Source organism: Pseudonaja textilis, chromosome 2, assembly GCF_049901715.1.
Source record: "Pseudonaja textilis isolate UNSWEBS1 chromosome 2, rPseTex1.2, whole genome shotgun sequence".
Taxonomy (NCBI): Eukaryota; Metazoa; Chordata; class Lepidosauria; order Squamata; family Elapidae; genus Pseudonaja; species Pseudonaja textilis.
Window position 1 is genome coordinate 202,025,378 of NC_141991.1, and position 14,941 is coordinate 202,040,318.

Below are 14,941 nucleotides of genomic sequence, written 5' to 3' on the forward strand. Positions count from 1 at the left end.
TTTGAAGATAAATACAAGTGAAGACACTGAACTTAACACTTATTTTGTACTTTTAAAATGAAAATGTGAATGTGGAACTCAAACATTTCCAGTGGATTATTTAATGTTGCAAAAGTTTATATTGTGCATGTCTCTACGAAATTCTCAACTGTAATATGAAACAACACAGTTTTAAGAAGACTGCACAATATTATATATATATATATATAGATCAGCCCTAACATTTCTAAACTTTCACTTGACTTTAAGAAGGCATTTACTCCCTACTCAGGCATTCAAAATATGAAATCCTCCCAAAGTTTTCTTATTAAAGTGAGCATCTGGTCACATTTTCAGTTTAAAGAGTGGAGGAGTAGCCTGTCCGGTAATTAATAAAAAATATTCACATTTTTAGAAAATATACTGGCATGCCTAAAATTACTTTCTTTGCCAATCGCAGCAGTGTATCTAAACTTTAATTTCAAAAATATTTGAGAAATTATTAAATTAATGCAAAGGTATTTTTTATAGACATTTACTGAATGATTATTTATCTTCTAGATCAATTATCTTACTAGATCTCATTTTACCTTTGCCAAATCCATCCACCTTCAGGAGCAGAAAGGATCTAATATACAGTTCAAACTTTCAGTGAACCTATTTAATATATCCTCTGATAATCTGTCTTCACCTGACATAGGCCAAATATTCCAACCCAGCTCAGGTTTTCTTTAGGTCAGATAGTTTACTGCTTCATATATTTTTGTATTCATGCTATCATATTTCAAGGGGGAAAAAATGGTATTGCTAACTTTTACTACCCATGGAACTTTGGTTACAAGTTCAAGCAGCCTCAGGATTTAGTTCCTCTCTCTATTCAGCTTGAAAGTGACTCATATATTTTGTAAAAATTTTCATAGAATATTTGTGCATCTATTTTACTATACTAGTTAGTCTTACAAAAATGTGTTTGTAACTGAGTGACGGGTTATTTTTTTGACCTTTTCACCAATGAACATGAGAAAAGCTTAATTTAAAAATAGCTTCAAAATGCTTTGGGGGTTCCTCATAATACTCTGACTTTAAAGGTAGTTTTACAGCTTATGTGTAACTTAAAACTTGAGTCATTACCTCAGACTTTTTTGCCTGTTTATTTAACTTAAGTGCTTCTCATCTTTGCTCCTGATAGAGTTCAATCCTTTCAATCACACCGAAAAGATTATTTCAAGGATTATTATCAGGAGACAATAATCTCTTGATTATTTAATCTGAGCCTTCCAGAATGAATAACAGAATACAAAATTGGAGGGGACTTTGGAGATCTTCTAATCCAACCCCCTGCTCCAGCAGGAAAACCTACACCATTTCAGACAAATGGTTGTCCAATCTCTTCTTAAAAATCTCCAAGATTGGAGCGTCTACAACTTTTGGAGGTAAGCCCTTCCACTGACCAATTGTTCTAATTATCAGGAAATTTCTTCTTAGTTCTCAGTTGGTTCTCTCCTTGATTATTTTCCATCAGTGCTTTTTGTCCTGGCTTCAGGTGCTTTGGAGCAGGGGTCGCCAACCTTTTGGACCTCAGGGACCACCAAACTCATAATTTTAAATCCCAGGGACCACTAACCGGGTCTGTGGGCGTGGTCTAATTTGTGGTTGTGGCTTGGTGGTCATGTGACTGGCTGGGTATGGCTTGTATCTAATATTATAAATATTGATATAAATATTGATTTTTTATATAAAAAAAGAGAAACTTTTACCCAAAATCAGGCAAAGCAGGCAAGCAGGCAGACTGAGTTGCTCACAGAATCAAATTCATTCAGAGATCTATCTATCTGCCATTGGCTAGCTCAGTCTGTCACATAAAATTTGCTTGCAAGCAAACTCACAAAATTAACTCACAACACAACATGTATGTAAATATTGATTTTTTTTATAAAAAAAGAGCAACTTTTACCCAAAATCAGGCAAAGCAGGCAGGCAGATTGAGTTGCTCACAGAATCATTCAGTGATCTGTCTATCTGCCATCGGCTAGCTTGCCGTGAGTCTGCACTGAATAATAGAACCTTCAGTCCTAAGGGAGGTCCTGCTATGCTTAAAATTCCTTGTGTGTCCAATCACACTTGGCCAATAAAGTATTTTCTTTCTTTCTTTCTTTCTTTCTTTCTTTCTTTCTTTCTTTCTTTCTTTCTTTCTTTCTTTCTTTCTTTCTTTCTTTCTTTCTTTCTTTCTTTCTTCCTTCCTTCCTTCCTTCCTTCCTTCCTTCCTTCCTTCCATCCATCCATCCATCCATCCATCCATCTAAGATCTAAAGACTAGTTAGAAAGCAAGAAATCCAACCATTTCCTGCTTCCTAGCTAATCTAAATCTCCTGGCACAGCAGAACGGCTGATGGTAGGAAAAAGGAAAAATAACAATTTAGGAGGCAAGTTTGCCAGGTAAGGAGTGAGTGGGTGGGGAGGGTTCCCGCGGGCCATGTGGGTGGTGCATGGTATTTGCAGCCTTGTGTTTCTGCGCAGCCTGGATTAATTGCTTTGGGGGGATGCTCTGGGGACGAGATTTCTCTGTGGCCCACCAAAATTTTCTTGGCCCACCAGTTGGCAACCGCTGCTTTGGAGAATGACCCCCTTTTCTTTGTGACAGCCCCTTAGATACTGGAACACTGTTAGTCCTTCTTTTTATTAAACTAGACATACCAATCTCTTATAACCATTCATATGTTTTGGCCTCCAGTCCTCTAATCAAGTGAATGACAGCACTGAATGAGATTCACTTTTCACTAGATTTGAGATCTGTTTCTCCAGTGTGCTGAGAGATTTCCCTCCAAACACCATCATTCTCATAATTATTCTCCCCAGTGGGGTAGGGAGAGGGCCTGGGTCTTCCAAGTATAGTGGGAGCCCCATGTGTTCTGTTTCACCATGCCCAGGAAGACTGAGCCCACTCCCCGGTGTTCCATTAGGGACCTGTGCAGTCATTTAATGACTGTGATTGGGTGAGCCAGGATTGTGGCTATTGAATGAGGTAGTTACATAGGATTTTGCTTAATGACTGCTTCATTCAATGACTAACATTCCAGGCTCAATTGTGGTTGTAAGAGAAGACTTCTAACCACATTTACTACTTTTTCAAGTTTAAAGAATACCACAGATACAAAATTATCTTATGAGGTGAGGGGTCAATTGCTGTTCCTTTCATCAGATTTAGCAGTATTTACCATAGAAATGATCAATATATCACAAAATGGCTTCAAACTAATTACTTTTATAATTCAGTAGGAATATTTTGATCTCTAAAATGATTAAAAACAAAGAAAAGAAATAAAATAAAATAAAATGTAAGGAACATTATTCAGCCATGGAAAAGTAATCTGAAATCCATACTTACAGGCTGAGGCTGTTCTGCAATACAGCAGTTGAAACACAACCAGAACTCACTCATTTTTTTAACAGTTCAAAGTGCAAATCTCAGGAGCAAGACACAACACTTCAAATCTGAAAGGTATCTTGCCCTAATAATCAGTATGCATGAGGTCCCACAGTAGCTAAATAAAATTCCTTTAAGCTTCTTTGTCTACAAAATGAACTAGGTTGGTGTCCACGTAGCTCTCCTCTTTATCTCTCAAGGTATTGATTGCAGCATCACCAAACCAATAATTTCCTTCATTTATTAGCGTTTTAGTAAAATCCTGGAAGAAAAGAAAAAAAGAAAAAAATGAAAGTAATGTAATATATATTGCTCGGAACACAATGAGAATTTGTTACATAATAGTTTGTGGGTTTTAATTGCTAATCATTCCACATTCTACAAAGTTATATGCTATACAGAACTGAATATAAAATTGCTTTTTCTATAGTAAAACCCATAAGGAATAAATCGCAAATATGCAGAGATTAAGAGCATGTTCCTTCCTTTTCCATATTTCTCAAACACCAAAAAAGCCCACATTAAATATTCCATGTGAACGTATTCTGCATATCATAATTTGACACAGTAAGTCCTCCTGATTCTTTAACAGCAACCTTATTTATTATTTCAATTAAGTTTTTGTAGAATATCCTCTATCTCTATAGTATTTGTTTATGTCACTGGCCTGCTAGATAATCCAGGTTCATTTAAGTGTATTTAAGCAACCTGGCTATTCTTGCTGACATGCTATTAGACGAACATAAATTGTCTATTGCTACCCTACTGCTGAAAGAAATGGACTTTTCAAAATATAGTCTATTTTTGAACTGCTACCTTAAAAGGTGATAAGCTCCTATAGTGGAAAAATTGAAGCACACAAGATTCCATCCATACTTTTGCAAGACTGAAGGGATAGTTAATCTCTAACCTAGATTTTTTTTAAAAAAAAGTTAATGAGGCATTCTATTGCTTTTATTTAGTTGCTTGGCATATTCTCCCATATTCTTTTATGCTATGGTCAAAATATATTATAGAAAGCTACACAGTATCAGAATGTATGATTAAAAGTCCCTTAAACTGTTGTGTGGCCAATTTACAATCTCTTGAGCTTTAAATTAGGAAAGGTTATACCCATCGTGATAATACGCAGGAAGCTAATAAAGACTTAGTTATTTTCCTAGTTTTTTGGGCAAGGTTAATAGTGAGTCCCTTTTGGATGAAGGCTATGATTACAGCATCTCACCTTCTGTGACATTCCCTGCCAGCTTCCCAAGAGCAAAATCAGTGAGGAAACCTAACTCTAACCAGGAAACATCTAACATTTAACAAAAATAAAAGTGGAAATCTGTCTACAACTTAATAGTTTTGAAATATGGTATTTTAGCATTATCAGCAACTGTAGGTTTGAGAATGGTAGAGACTATAGCTCAAAAAAGCTAGGGAATTCCTGAGTTAAGGAAGGCTGATGTTAAATCATTTGAAATCTTTAATTCAGATGATCCATTTGGTACACGTTTCTCTTTCAGTAATTAAATTTGTAAACTGGTTGAGGTTATTTTTTTTCTCACAGAAAAATACGGCATGCAGGTTCTTGTATTTGGAGGGGTACTCTTCTTATACAAGGATGTAATGGTCTCTTTGAGTTGACATCGTTATCTATTCTTGTTTCCTTTGCAATGCTATCATCACGTTGCACTACTAAAAAAAATCTGAAGCAGTCAACTCTTCTCTAAGAAGTTTTGATTGGGCTTGGAAATCTCTTTGTGACTAACATACTAGCAAGTATCCTTATTACAAGTCTGCTGTTTCCTCGCCTATTTAGGTAGTTGCTTTAAAAGTTTTATAATAAAATTAATTACATATAAATGTACACATACAGTATTGTTTCTGGTTATCATGCGAGAGAGCTTGAAAACATCATGTAGTCCATATTTTCAAAAGAGTGGAAAACTGAGTATGTGAATATGAACATGTGTTTTAACTTGTTGTATTTCTTATAAAGTATATACAGGAAGTATCTGAAAATGACAAATGTTTTAAGAAATCTTACCATCCTAATGTCTTGATTATGTTATGTAAGAGTTTTTACTATAAGCATGTAATATTGATAATTTCTTAAGCCATCTGCTGGACATATAAGAAATCTATTTTCTGATTGATATATAAAAGCTGCGTTGTAGTCATGTAAAACTAGCATTATCTGGGGATGGTACTGCTTTACCGGCAAGAGGGTAGTAAGAATGATAGTAGATAACTTAGTTTATTTGTTCTGTTGCAGTTCTGGCACATAACAAAAATTAGGATTTCCCATTGTAATAACAAGCAGTATTTTTTTTCCTCTGGAGTCAGATGGTACTAGTGTTAATGGGTCATGCAATTTATTTTAACTATCATAGATGAATTGCCGTTATGTAAACCTCCTGCTTCCTATTAGGATCATATCACCTAATTTGATATCCATTAAATAATTGGCATAACCCATGCATAATAAGGCATCACACAGCAAGTTTTTGTTCTGTGGCATAAACATGCTGATAAATAAACCATTACAAAATGCAGCATTCTTGAGCTGCTATATTGCATAAAGCTATAAATAGATCTTTGTACCACTAGAGTATAAGGTAAGATTGAATCGGTGGTTTTTCATTATTACTAGATAAGTGCGGCTCCTCCTTAGGCATAATAAATGCAATTCTTCTCATTAGAGTTATTTAGCAGTTAATATATTTTAAAGTTACAAATTAAAGATCTCTCTCCTTCAGAAAACACATCATGCTCAGTTACTCCCACGCAATTTCCTTTGCAGCTAAGAAGCCTATGACTATTTAAGGCCTTGTAAGGCATGTGGTTATTTTTGGATTTCTCTTGCTTTGTGAACATTTTCAGCTTTCAGACTAACTATAAAGAGATTTTGTGATATGCACAAAATAAAAAGATGGATTTCCCCTTTCTTCTTTATCTTTGTTTTAGAGTGATGCTATCCAATATATAAATACCAAATGTCTTTTTTTTTTAAACAAAGTTATTTAATCTAAAATTACAGCCCTCACCTCTACCCTTCGAAGTAATTGCCTCAGTTTTTTTCCTTTGTACCACACTGATTCTGAACTTCTGTGTCTTTCAAGAACTAAATATATCACAGAACTATTCATCATGCCGCTCACCATTTCCTGAAAATGGTACAAATTTTGTATACAGTGTTATTTAGAATACATTAACTATGAATCTAGAGCTCATTTTTTAAATGGAAATTATTCCAATTTTGGGGTGCAGAACAGAAATGCACAAAAGAAGCCGCCATATCCGGTAAAAAATATCTCTTATTAATGATTTCACTGACAGTTAAACATATTAATTCAATAAGGGTACAATTTATAGTAATGATTTGTACAAGTTGCTCTGTGCCTGATGATGAAACATGAGTGAATCACGCAAGCCAAATAATGTTTACATGCTGTTCCAATACACCAAAATTTATAGAAATGCCTCCCAATTTTTTTTTAGTCCCGAGCATCTTTGAAAAGGCTCCTATTGCTGCCTTTTGTGCGAATATCCACAACATTAAGCATTAGAAATGTTTACCATCAAGGGGGAAGAATACAAATATTAATGGCAGTTGTTGATCAGCACTGTGTAATTTTGAGCAGATACTATGAAAAATAACCCAAATAATAATGATCATTTATCTAAGATCCAAGTAACTATTTCACAAAGTTTAGGTTTATATCTAGATGATACAAGCCTATGATCCCAGGCTTGTACACAATTTTCAGTTTAATTTAATTGGTTCTAGGAATAGAAAGAATGGTGATTCCATCCACCATTTTCTTCAGGCCTATCCACCATTAGGATGTGACTAGAACTCTCCACATATTACTTTATGTGGTCTTTGATGGAGTTTTGTTATCTGTACTATAAGTTATTCACAACTTCCTGCTTGTTAGAAGAAAGGACAGCATAAGGAATTATTTTGGGGGCATATCACATACTACTTCATATACATGACTCCCTTCCTATTGACCATCCAAAAATCTACCTGTGTGCCAATCTATAAAAAAATTGATACACATTACTAAATATGAAACTTAGTCTAAGGGGAAAAAATCTGCATTCTTATTCGCTGTCTTCTTCCCCCCCACCCTTAGCAAGACTGTGGTGGAGCTAGCTGAATCACTCTAAACAGCTGGGTGATTAATGAAGTCTATTGTATTCGCATCAGCACCATTATTCTGATTAAATCAGAGCTTTTGCAAACAGCAAATCACATGAGTGAGGACACACATCTTATTTGTACTGAAATATTTTTAGTCAATTTCTTCAAACAACTATGGCCCTACATGCTGCTGAAAATTTAAAAGCAAATAGCAAAACAAAACGCCTGAAATCAACCAAGGATTTTCCAACTTTTATATGAGTATAAATTCAATTCCTGCTGTCGCAAACTCCTCAGGCTCCACTTCAGTCTTACAAGATAAATATTTTTAAAGGCACTAGTAGCTGTCATTAGAAATGATTTCATTTGTCTAAAACAGATTTTAAAAATTCCAACATTTACTATCTACCCTCCTCAGAAGATGGTGGTCTTGCTTATCTATAAAGCTTAACATCTCAAATTGTGACCACTTTGTCTGCCTAGCACTTTGGAAGACTGCTCTGATTCTTTTCTGCTAGGCCTGGTTGCTAAGGTGCCAGCTGCTCAGCCAATTCCAGCTGAAAGGCAGATCTTTCAAGGGGGTACAAAGGGCTTCATTATCTTTTCTCAGAGCACTCACATGGAGAGAATGAAGCTCTTGCTGGCCCACTCTCCCTTGAATAATTCCAACCACTCAATCATGCCCATTTACATATGAAGAGCCATGGAAGGGAAAAAAAACCAACCTGTACAAATTTCAAAAGTTGTACCGTGTGTCTGCTACAAGTTGTTCTCAGAAATCAAAGCACTCTTCAGGTCCATTCATTAAGAACCCAACAACTTTAACATTTTCAACCTTGATGTATTGTTAAATAATTTATAAAATGTTGTAATAAAAAGATGCAGTTGTTAATAATGCTACTGTTAAAGCCAGACACACAATAATGGCATGACATTTTTCATCCATAAGATGGCACTTAAATTAGTTTGCAGAAATATTTGAAAACAATTTACCAGGCAAATTCACACATTAATAATAAAAAAAACCTGAAAAGGGCAATACAGAAATTAGTGACAAAAATAGACTTTTACAGAATGCTTAATTGGTTTCAAAGACTACCATAGTAAAATGTGTTGAAAATAAAAAAAACAGAAAGTAAACAGAAAAGATAACTGTATCAGAGATATTAACCACTTACAATTAATTAAAATTAATACCAGTTAATTTTCACTTGTAGTAGTGGTAAAACTACAATACAAAGGGAAAGGGCCATTTTTCAAGAGAAATAAGAGTAGAAAGTATGTAACTTGAAAGAAAAATAACAAAAATTAGGACCAATGAAATAGAAATTATATACTTTTTTCTTCACTGACACAGCTAACTGGAAACTGTAATCTTAACAACTTAAAACTATCATCAATAATACTATAACTTGTTTCAATAATTGGTTCAAAGCAAGAATTTTATATATGGAGACTTAAAATGTAGTTTTAAAACATTAATTATCTTAATCATAATTTGGGAAGACTACTTAAAATGTGAATACATTATCCTTAAAGTCCTGAGCTCCCTTTTAACTATTAACATATTTATGGGTGTTATGTCTATGGATATTCTCAGCCATTCAAGTCATGGCTGTCTCAAAGATGCTTTTTTTTTTCTTTCAAAAGGTAACTTTCCTGAAGAAGTTTTGGGGATGAGAAACGAAATGTCAAGGAAAACAAAAAACAAACTCCAGTTGGCTTTTGAGGAAAAAAAAGCTGCTATGGGACATTATCGGTGTTTTCTTCTAATATTAATACTAAAATTCTGAAATCTTCAAAGAAATAAAAAATGGTGTTATTAAACACACAAATTAGTATTTATTACAATGTATGTATGTATGTATGTATGTATGTATGTATGTATGTATTTATGTATGTATGTGTGTATATATATATATATATATATATATATATATGTATGTACCGTATTTCCCCATGTATAAGCACCCCCTTTGTATAAGCCACCCCCCCAATTTTTGGACTGTGAAGTTTTGAAAAAAATATTTTATTAGAGAAACAAGTTATAAAGAAAGAAAATTTACAAAGAAACAAAATTCGACGTCTAGATCTACAACTTCGGTCATGAGGCCGAAAGCGGTGCGGGCGACGCTAGCAATCTACGCATCGGAACGAGAGTAGGAACGAAGCATTCAGGCCGATGCCTAGCGTATGCATTTCTATCGCGTACTCGCACTCGTAATCGTATCATCACGTACAATTTTTACAAAACAGTATAGCATACTGCTGGAAAACCAGTTTATTCCTACTTTATTATTTTATGCATTTTTCACGTATAAAAAGTGTACCTGCTTTGTATATGCCACCCCCCTACTTTTTGGGCTTGAAAATTTTGGAAAAAAGGGGTGGCTTATACATGGGGAAATACGGTATGTATATATATAATCTTCGTGAGGGTGTTTCATTTCTTTTTTGTCATCATTTTAAAAACAGTAAAATAATAAATTAAAACACACATACCACAAATTAATGCCTATCAGATTAGAAAATGTCCAAATTAATGTTAAGTTAAATGCCATGAAAGTCCTGATTTGGACAGCACAGGAATAACTATGGAGAATCTCCTTAGTTATTTGTCTTTGATCAGGAATTTAGGAAGTCTTATTTCAGCCTTTCCAAAATTCATATCGGTTGTAAAACTCTTGAAGCTTGGTTTTTCCTTATCTCTCTTCAGTAATATCAAAATTGACAAATATATTAGGTTCCAGGTACATTTAAACCACTAACCAAACTAAACTTTAGTTGAAACAAATGCTTCAGAGGGTATTGAAAAACATATGGCAGTCCATCAAACTCAAAATATATCTGAGAAATTGTTTATTATGTAAATCACAAATGGACAAGTTTGACTGAATCCTACCTCATGACAGGAGTTATACTTTCTATTACAGGAAGGTATAACTTAAGTAAAGTTTCAAAGGTTTCCATTAATGGTAGCAAAAAATATTTCCATCTGAATTTGGAAGTCTCTCTCCCCATACTAAAATTCATCCAGGGAAAGAAAAACAAGTGAGTTTGCTTCTACTAAAAGCCACTAACATGTGCTAAATTCTATATGATCCAATTTCTAATCATCCATATGCTATTTTTAAATAATTCACCAAATTATATATGGGTTAAAATCTAAACATTTTTACAGTCAATGATTTTATCATTCATTTTTTTTAATTTTAACATATACTAATATACACATCTCCAGATAATCTATCTGATTTATAAATAACTAATGATTGATTAGTAGATGCAACAGTCCTGTTAAAACACAAATACAGATGGCTGTGAACATCCCTGTAGATTACATTGTTACAGATGGTTGTATATTATTAGCAGTTTAATGGACCTCTAACAACAACAAAAATCAATTAATCTATTAAGCAGACTTTAAATAAATGACCATTCCATTCCCCACAAATATATTTGCATTTATTACATATCTAATTTATTATTTTCCTTCCATTTTCTCTCAAGAGTTTTTGTGTTTTAATTTTGCTATCACCTTGGGAATGATATCGCATGAGATGTCTTGGGATAAAATTGAACAGATGTTTGAATTTAGAGGGTTCTTTAAATCCATCCTATGTCCATTGCACATTACATCCAATTTGGACCAAGCCCCTTTTCTGGACATACAAAATCTTTAAGATGTGTTAAAAATGAAATTTTATTTCATTATTTTAGGCCTATTTGCATTCTATGTATGATGGTTTCTTGCATTTGTAAAATAAGGCCAATTAGTGTAAAATAGAACTTAAGCTTTTCTTCACAATCAAATGGCTCTTACATCTCATCAAAGGACACCAAGGATACTATCGTTGGTAAGTGGAGATGCCCTCCCCGCTTGTGGTTTCCTCCTCAGAGCAGCAAATTTGATTAAATTCCAGCTTTGCTAAAGTACAAAAAATTGCTACAAATATAACTTTGCAATTGAACGTTGGAAGCAGGTTCCTATTGAAAAGAAATTGTTTCATTTCACCTTCTAACTATATCCTGATTTCTTATGTTGTTGTTTTTATTAGTTGCTAAGGCATTCTTTTCTCTTTGTGCCTTTAACACCAAGCAGTTGAACTGTTTTGAAGGGTTTATACCTCAGCCTAAGGAACTAGTTTTTTTTAAAAAAAATGGCCAAAATTAATTTTAATTTTAAATTGGCCAAGAAGAAAAGTAACATAAATTAAAAATGAGGATCTGAAACTGTTGGATGCTCAGATTTTTTGTGAGGGAGCATATCCTCCTTAATTGGGTAACTAGTGGGAAGGCTTGCCTGCTCACCCAGTATTCTTGGTGTTTCTTTAATAGTGGCATTGAGGACAACTGTTAGTCATTTTAAAAGTTATTATGAGTGTAGGGGAAGTAAAAAGAAAAATGGAAGTTCATCAGTGTAGCACACTTGGAGATGTACCGCAGTTTTGCAAATGAACAAATACCTTAGATGTAAAATGAGAATGATGACTGAATTTTTGCAACAAACGTTGAATAGGCCTCATTTCTTTTAGAATATTATCACAGTGTCCTAATATCATAGGACACTGTGATGTAGATAGTACATGTTCTATTTCTATATATTTGCATAAACATAATTTGTAAATATCAGACTATTTTTTTAGCACCAGGATTTTCTGAAGAAACAACACTGAATAAATAATGATAGCTAAAGAAAAAGCAATTATTCTTTAGAGTTAGCATTAAGGCTAAAGTTATACATAAGAAAAAATATGCATTGTTAACCGATCTGCCTATTTGTAGCTGTAAGGCACGATTATCCATGAAGTGTGTTCAAATAACCGATTCTAAAGTCAACTTGCAAACACATCAGAGCAAGATGCCACAGAGTGAGTAATTTTGATGATTGTTTGGAAGCCTCATTTCACTTATGACTGGCAGTTCAGATCACATGATCTTTTAGTTTTTCTCCAACTCTGTCAAACTAACAGAGCTATTATTGGTTTTGTCCTAGACAGTCATTTATGCACTGATTGGGACAATGACTTTCATTTAACAACTTGATACTAAGACAGGAGGAGACCTACTTTTTATTTAATATTTTGACAAAGTTTCTCTTGCATTTTCTAAATTACAAAGGCAGAAATAAGGAAAAAGAAAAAAACTTAACGTGAAGCTAATTTTCTAAAAAAATAAAATTGGTAACAATCAAGTCAAAAATAGCATTTTTATATTAAATTCTTCCTTATTCCTGCTATTAAATTACACTTGTTGCAACATAAAATAAGTTATCATGGAAGAGTTCTTCTTTAAAGAAATATTGAGATATGCAATGAACTTCGGTCTTCTATAGACAATTGAATTGCTCCTCTCATTGCAAAAAACAAGCAACAGAAACTTAGAATCATATATGTTTCTACATTTTAGGGCAGGATACTATAAATAATGCTAGTGGGGAAACAGAGGCATTAATTACTGTCAAAAGTAATTCATTCAATTAACGAAGGTCATGAAACACCTAGACCTTCTGTCAATTTAGGTTTGTATTATATATGAATATTAATAAGTATGTTCTTATTGTAGAAACAGAAGATATTTTGCATATCATAATTCCAACATATTGCTTTTGAGGGGTTCATTTCCTAAGGGATACCTGAAGCACTATTTAGAAATTCATGAAAGAATGTCATGGAACCAAATCCAATCTTAAATTCCCTGCCATGCCTTGATGCACACAGTACCATGATAAATGTACTTTCCCGTCTGTTCTTGCTATTTAATTGAATAATTTGCAGAATTAAAAGGAAATAGTTCTTCAACCAACGAATATAAACAGCAAAGTTTAGTAATAATCAGGCCCTCTTCTCTTTGAAAAGCCTACACTGAGGAAGCACTACAGAAAAAAAATTGCATTAATACATCAAAGTACTGCTTTGAAAAGCTAAAAAAACAGAAATGTGTGAAAGAGATTGAAGAAAAGGCTAGAAAAAAAATCCCATTTGTGTGAAGTCTATCAAGTTGCAGGAAAATGATAGTTTGTTTGTCTGGAAACATTAAGATTTAAATAATTTCAATCCTGCATATTCATATTCCCACCAGTAAATCAATGGGAATGAAAGGTCCAAGTGAATTTAACTAGATCCAAGTAGCCTTCTAGGAAATGCTTCAGGCTTAGATGAAGTTTGTGATTCTCAAATCCTAATAAAGGTATTTGGATATTCTGATCCCTTTCCACGGAAGATCCAATGACTTCAATATTTTGTGAAGGAAAACATTCTCATATTTTACTGACAAAAGAAAGACCAAAAACAAAGGATTTTCCAGCTAATTTTAAAATGGAGCATTACCTTAAAAGTGATTTATATTTATATTCACAGGGGTATACAATGAATACTTTTATTTTATTTATTTAAGATACATTCTACACTAGTTATCAAGGTCTCTTATTATAAGAGATTGGTTCCGAGATGGGCTGCCATACAAGTGTAATAATCTACTTTATCTTCAGGTGCTTTTAAAACTCAGTTGATTTCTGCTCAGGTATGTTACATGTCTTCTGCACAGGTCTTTATAATCTAGTCTTCTCCAGGCTAAAAACTACATACCTAGATTGTTCTATTTTTTATTCATTTATCAAACTACTAAATTGCTCATGTAACTTATAATATAATACAGTAAAAGTATATTTTTAAATATTTCATTTAAAATTATTTAAAATATATTGTAAAATATACACATATATTTAGGAACAAATTTAAATATTATGAAAATGGGAAAGTGAAAAAGAATGGATTAGCCAAATATACATAAAAAGGATAAAGCACTCAAAGTAGCTGTAAAGTACATTCACTGTGGGAAAGAAGCAAGCTGTATTTAAGTAACATGATGTTATAAGCTCTCAGTTAACCTTCCCAGCTGTTGGCATAATCACATTGCTCTTTATGCGTAGAAGACCAAACAGTTTGTTCTCTTTAAATCTCTTTCTCCTCAATCCCTCTGCTCTGTTGGTGGGGAAAAGGTTAGGCAAAGGAAAGATGCCTACAGAAATCACTTGCTTTCCCCACCTTACCCCAGAGGGAAGAGATTGAAGAGAATGAGATTTCAAGAGCATACTATCAGCTGTTTGTGTAGCATGCCTGCAATTCTCAATCCCTGGCTTCACTCTCCTACCATCAGGTAGGAGATATAGAAGTATAGCCAGTCACACCAACACGCTGAAGAACAGTTTCTACCCGTGGGCTACCAGACTTCTGAATGGAAAATAACTTCATAGCATGATAGACTTGCAGGGCTGGCACGCTGAGCAACAAGGTCACATAGTGTAATAAGATTGGGACTGAGTTAGGGACTTCTGTCCTCACTGTGAGTTGTGTTGGGGGGGTGCAGGAAGGGAGGCTCAGCCAATCTCATTGTACACATGT

At 33.9% G+C, this 14,941-nt stretch overlaps 1 protein-coding gene across 1 annotated transcript in view; it reads right to left on the bottom strand.

Annotated features, from left to right (window-relative positions):
• Positions 1–14,941, bottom strand: part of CDC42SE2 (CDC42 small effector 2) — a 51,022-nt gene that overhangs the window by 18,305 nt on the left and 17,776 nt on the right. Inside the window, exon 2 of the mRNA XM_026703947.2 lies at positions 3,365–3,665. Coding sequence (XP_026559732.1) covers positions 3,365–3,418 — 54 coding nt within the window. The 5' untranslated portion in view covers positions 3,419–3,665. The remainder of the gene's footprint in view (positions 1–3,364; positions 3,666–14,941) is intronic.